This window comes from Phaethon lepturus, unplaced genomic scaffold (assembly GCF_000687285.1).
Source record: "Phaethon lepturus isolate BGI_N335 unplaced genomic scaffold, ASM68728v1 scaffold12883, whole genome shotgun sequence".
Taxonomy (NCBI): domain Eukaryota; kingdom Metazoa; phylum Chordata; class Aves; order Phaethontiformes; family Phaethontidae; genus Phaethon; species Phaethon lepturus.
Window position 1 is genome coordinate 12,787 of NW_010531335.1, and position 4,071 is coordinate 16,857.

Sequence of the window (4,071 nt, forward strand, 5' to 3'; positions counted from 1 at the left end):
TTGTTTGTTTTGAAAAACCCACACACATAACATTTCCAAGTTCTGTTGAAATTTGTTTCTCTAAGCATGTAAAAGCTGAGGCAGAAGCAGCCCTGCTGGTAGGAAGATCTCTCAGGCAACAGAAAAGTACTTATCTTTTTGGTTTTTTGGACCACAGACTTTAGACCTTGTCTACATTTTTATTCCAGTTTAAGAGACTGCATATAGGGCATCAGTTCTTAATTTAACTGTATTAGGCTTCACTCCTGCCTTAAACCAGTTTTGTCTTCAAACGTTGAAGCTAAACCAATTTTAGCTTAAAATCAACTGCATTCTCTTCTAGAAAGCATAACTAGGTTTTGGCAGTGAAGGTACCATGTTGATAATGTTATAATTAAACAATGAGTTTCTAATTTGAAGTTCACTTAGAGTGGAAATGTTCAGACAATGAATTGAGTATAGTTGAGACAGGTTAGACATTTAAAAAAATAACTGTACCATCCAGGTTTAAAAAGAGCAGCAGCTGAATGCCACCAGTGTGAATTGATTAATCCAGCTGGCAGATTATTATAATTTATATGAACCTGTTATATGCAGATACTGACATCTGGCATTACAAGTCATCTAAGAAAGTTCTTTAAAGACACTGGTACAGTGCATTGCAATTGCAGAACAGTCATTTCCTGCAAGATCCCACCTCCTAGTGAGTTGAAGTGCCCATTTTCTCAACAGGAATAGGAATGTCACCTTACCTATCAGATTCTGACTGTAGCAGAATACACTGAATTTTCTTGTCTTGCATAATTTTGTGCTTGGAAGGCTATACCCTGATTGAAGGAAAAAATTCAAGAGCATGAAGGTTTCCAATTCCTTATCCACTCTTCCTACAGAAAAAAAGCAGCACCCTATACCCGTAGATACAAATAGCCTTAGGCTTTCTTTAAACTGTGCAAATTAAATATGCAGACAGAGTCTCCATCAGCATAAATCTGGCTTCCATTCTGCTCGATGCCCCTCTTCACAGGTCAAAGTCAGTCTGTGAAGCAGACCCGTCTTTCACTTGGCAAGCAAGGACAGCATCATGAATACTGTGAAACAGCAGCTCTCTTGTTACAGTGTTATCAAAAAAATTCAATCTTGTCAGCTCATTCATAACAGGGCCTACAAAACAAAAAACAAACATGGCATCAGTGTGTAAACTAAAGTACAAAGTCAGAAGATAACGGTACCTCAGGAAGAAGACAACAACTTGTTCTCTGATGTGTTATTACTTAAAACGTTTAGAACAGCCAGGTGGATCACATGCTCCTTGTACTCCAAACGGGTAATTCTCTTATCCAGACATACACAGAGGCCTGTTCTTGGCAGAAGATGCTACAATTTCAAATATCAGAAACGTGGAACATTGCAGGCTTTTCTCCTCATTCCATTACTACAACAATTTCAAGATACAAAGTTCAGCGTGGCACTTACAATCTGCCAGCTGGAATAAACGGGAGCAGGATCTAGTCCTCACAGAACTCATTATGTCAGTGCTCTACTTTCACTAAAGTGAAGGCTCTAGTGCATATGGGCTTGCTTTCCCTCAAATCCAAATTTAATCCAATTTTATGTGAAGTAAGTGCTGATACTACTGAGGCACCTGGCAGCAGAAAATTTGGGGACAGAGGGAAAGCAATAAAACAGAGTCTCTCGCATAAAGCTCACAGAGAAAAAAACAAACCTCAACTCACCACTACAGCTGGCAATACAGACACAGACGCCAACTTCTTTGTATTCCTTTATAATCTGCAACAGAGTTAAACTGAAGTTAAACACAAGTATTATCATGGTACACATTGCAGTTCTGCAAGACGTGAGCCAATTACTGTGAAAGCTGCATAGTCCACATTCCTCAGTGTTCAGCTAAAATTTACAGAGCTACAGAATTAAAACTGTGGTTAGATGAGATACTGGATTGTATTTGAGCTGGCATTTATGTCTTGTGCTGACAAGTTCCCTATTAGGTATCTTACAAGTTTTCTATGTTTTTTTCTGGGGGAAAAAAGCCTCACTTACTGATTTTAATGTTTTTGCTCCAACGGAATCCACAAAGTTCACTGGGGTGAAATCCAGAATTAAAGAGTAGATGTTTGTTTTGGGCTCCACAAAACGTTCATGCTCATCAGGAGACCTGTCTTGTACACCAGCATCTGCAGATGCAAATTTTCCATTTACAGGTAACTCATCATTTGCTATCTCATGTTTTACACTTGCTTCCACATCGTTAGTCTGGGAGAGAAGATAAATAAAGTTTAATGACAGCCAATGCTTTTTCAGTGTAGATCCCCTTCCTCCCCATACTCATCTGTTCTTTCAGCCTTTAAAAGGTGTACAGCTCCTAACCATTACAGAAAGTGGCTTTACATGCACACAAACTTCCATATCTTACCTATATCAAGGTTTACTCTCTTATGCCCAGTCTTTCTACAGTCACATGCAAGAGGCTGAAAGCTGTTATCTTAGGAGTGAATTACCATTTCCTTCAAACACTGACACCTGTTTGTGTGTTTTTATTCCATTTTCTTGCCTTAGCCCTGCTAATGCTGTCCAGGCCTATATATTCAAAAGAAGCAACAGCAATCGGGCTCTTAAGTTAGACATTTGGTTGGTTTCCCATGCTAAAAAGCACACACCAGCTCCCACCCTGGGGGTGAATTTAATCATGCACAAAAGCACAAGCATGTTTCAAACAACCCTTCTCAATGTACCTGCCTCACTTAACCAAACCAGGATCAGCGTGGATGGCACCTTTTTGTTCCAGGGGCTGCTAATTTGAATTCAGTTTATTATATCCTATTTCTGCATGATTATTCCAAGTGTGTGGGGAGGGGGAGAGGTAGGGTCCCTCCAGTTTCTGCCGACACCACTGCTGAGACAGTATGAGTGTGGAAAGGCTCTGCTCTGCGCTACCTGGATGTAATCAAGGTTCAACACAATTATCCAACCCAGCCATAAGCCTCTGATCCCTACGCTGTTCCCTCAGTAGCCTGTCCACACTGCAGTGCTCGCTCCCTCCGCCTTCCTACCCAAGTAGCACTCTGCACCTTGTATAAACAAGAATGGTAACATCAGAAAGCAGCATGTTAGCTGATAAAGCAGAGGTAAATATTTACCGAAGAATTCACTAGTTTCAATATAGCTTTCTTTCTGAGTTTATTTGCCGCCTTTATTTCCCTGGCATGCCTCTTCTGGGCTTTTCTCCTTGCTGCTAGTATGGCACAAGGGTCCACTCCAGTCTGTCATGAAAAGAAAGCATGATCAGAGGAGATTCAGCTTGTTAGAAGGACATTGCAGTATCAATTAGCACTGAATTCATGACTGTAATAAATTTAAAACACAAGCCTGCATTGTTCAGCTTCCCTTGGTGGGGGTGAAAACAGTATAAAGTAAGAAGGAATAATCTTGGCAAGCACTGTGTTAACAAGATGAGGAAGAGATGCATCACATTCTTTTCTTGCGATCAGAGAGTGCCATGTTTCAACTGAATGCTGATTCGAGTGCAGAGAGCAAAGGGGAGAGAAGTGCATTGGGACACAAATCACTAATATCTCTTGCTTTGTGAAGATAAGTACCACCCACCTGTTTTGTATAAGACTCATCATGGGAGCTACAGAAGAATTTTTCAGAAATTAGTAAGGGTGCAATTGCTACCGGATCAGGCAGTTCTGCCCTTAGCTAGTTCTGCTATCGCCATTCCCACCCAATCAAACACTGGTTAGGCAGGAGGTGCGGCATACTCTGTACGCAGGTATTTGTGGCTCATGAGAGGCGTTAAATGCCCACGCTATTCCACGGTCTTACACTCCAGTAAAAGTTTGTCACCCAAGAAGGAAGCTTTTAATCCCAGACATTTTGTTTTCTGTTCAGCAACTACTTCCTTCCTTCTGAAAAAAAAAGTGTTTGACCAGTTTGTGCTCTGCAACCACCAGACCTTCCATTCACTAGCAGTTAGTATTAAATTACACTCTGTCCATTTACTCCCTCCCACCATGCTGTTGCTTCCTAGGATCATAGAATCATTAAGGTTGGAAAGGACCTCTAAGATCATCA

The 4,071-nt window shown here is 40.8% G+C and overlaps 1 protein-coding gene across 1 annotated transcript; it reads right to left on the minus strand.

Annotated features, from left to right (window-relative positions):
• Window positions 1-731: 731 nt before the first annotated feature.
• SLC26A5 (solute carrier family 26 (anion exchanger), member 5) lies at window positions 732-3,257 on the minus strand (the record flags this gene model as incomplete). The annotated part of the gene is made up of 4 exons (XM_010284520.1): window positions 732-1,140; window positions 1,713-1,767; window positions 2,038-2,250; window positions 3,135-3,257. Coding segments are annotated over 4 exons (534 nt in total), but the record flags the coding sequence as incomplete, so codon positions are not given.
• Window positions 3,258-4,071: the final 814 nt, after the last annotated feature.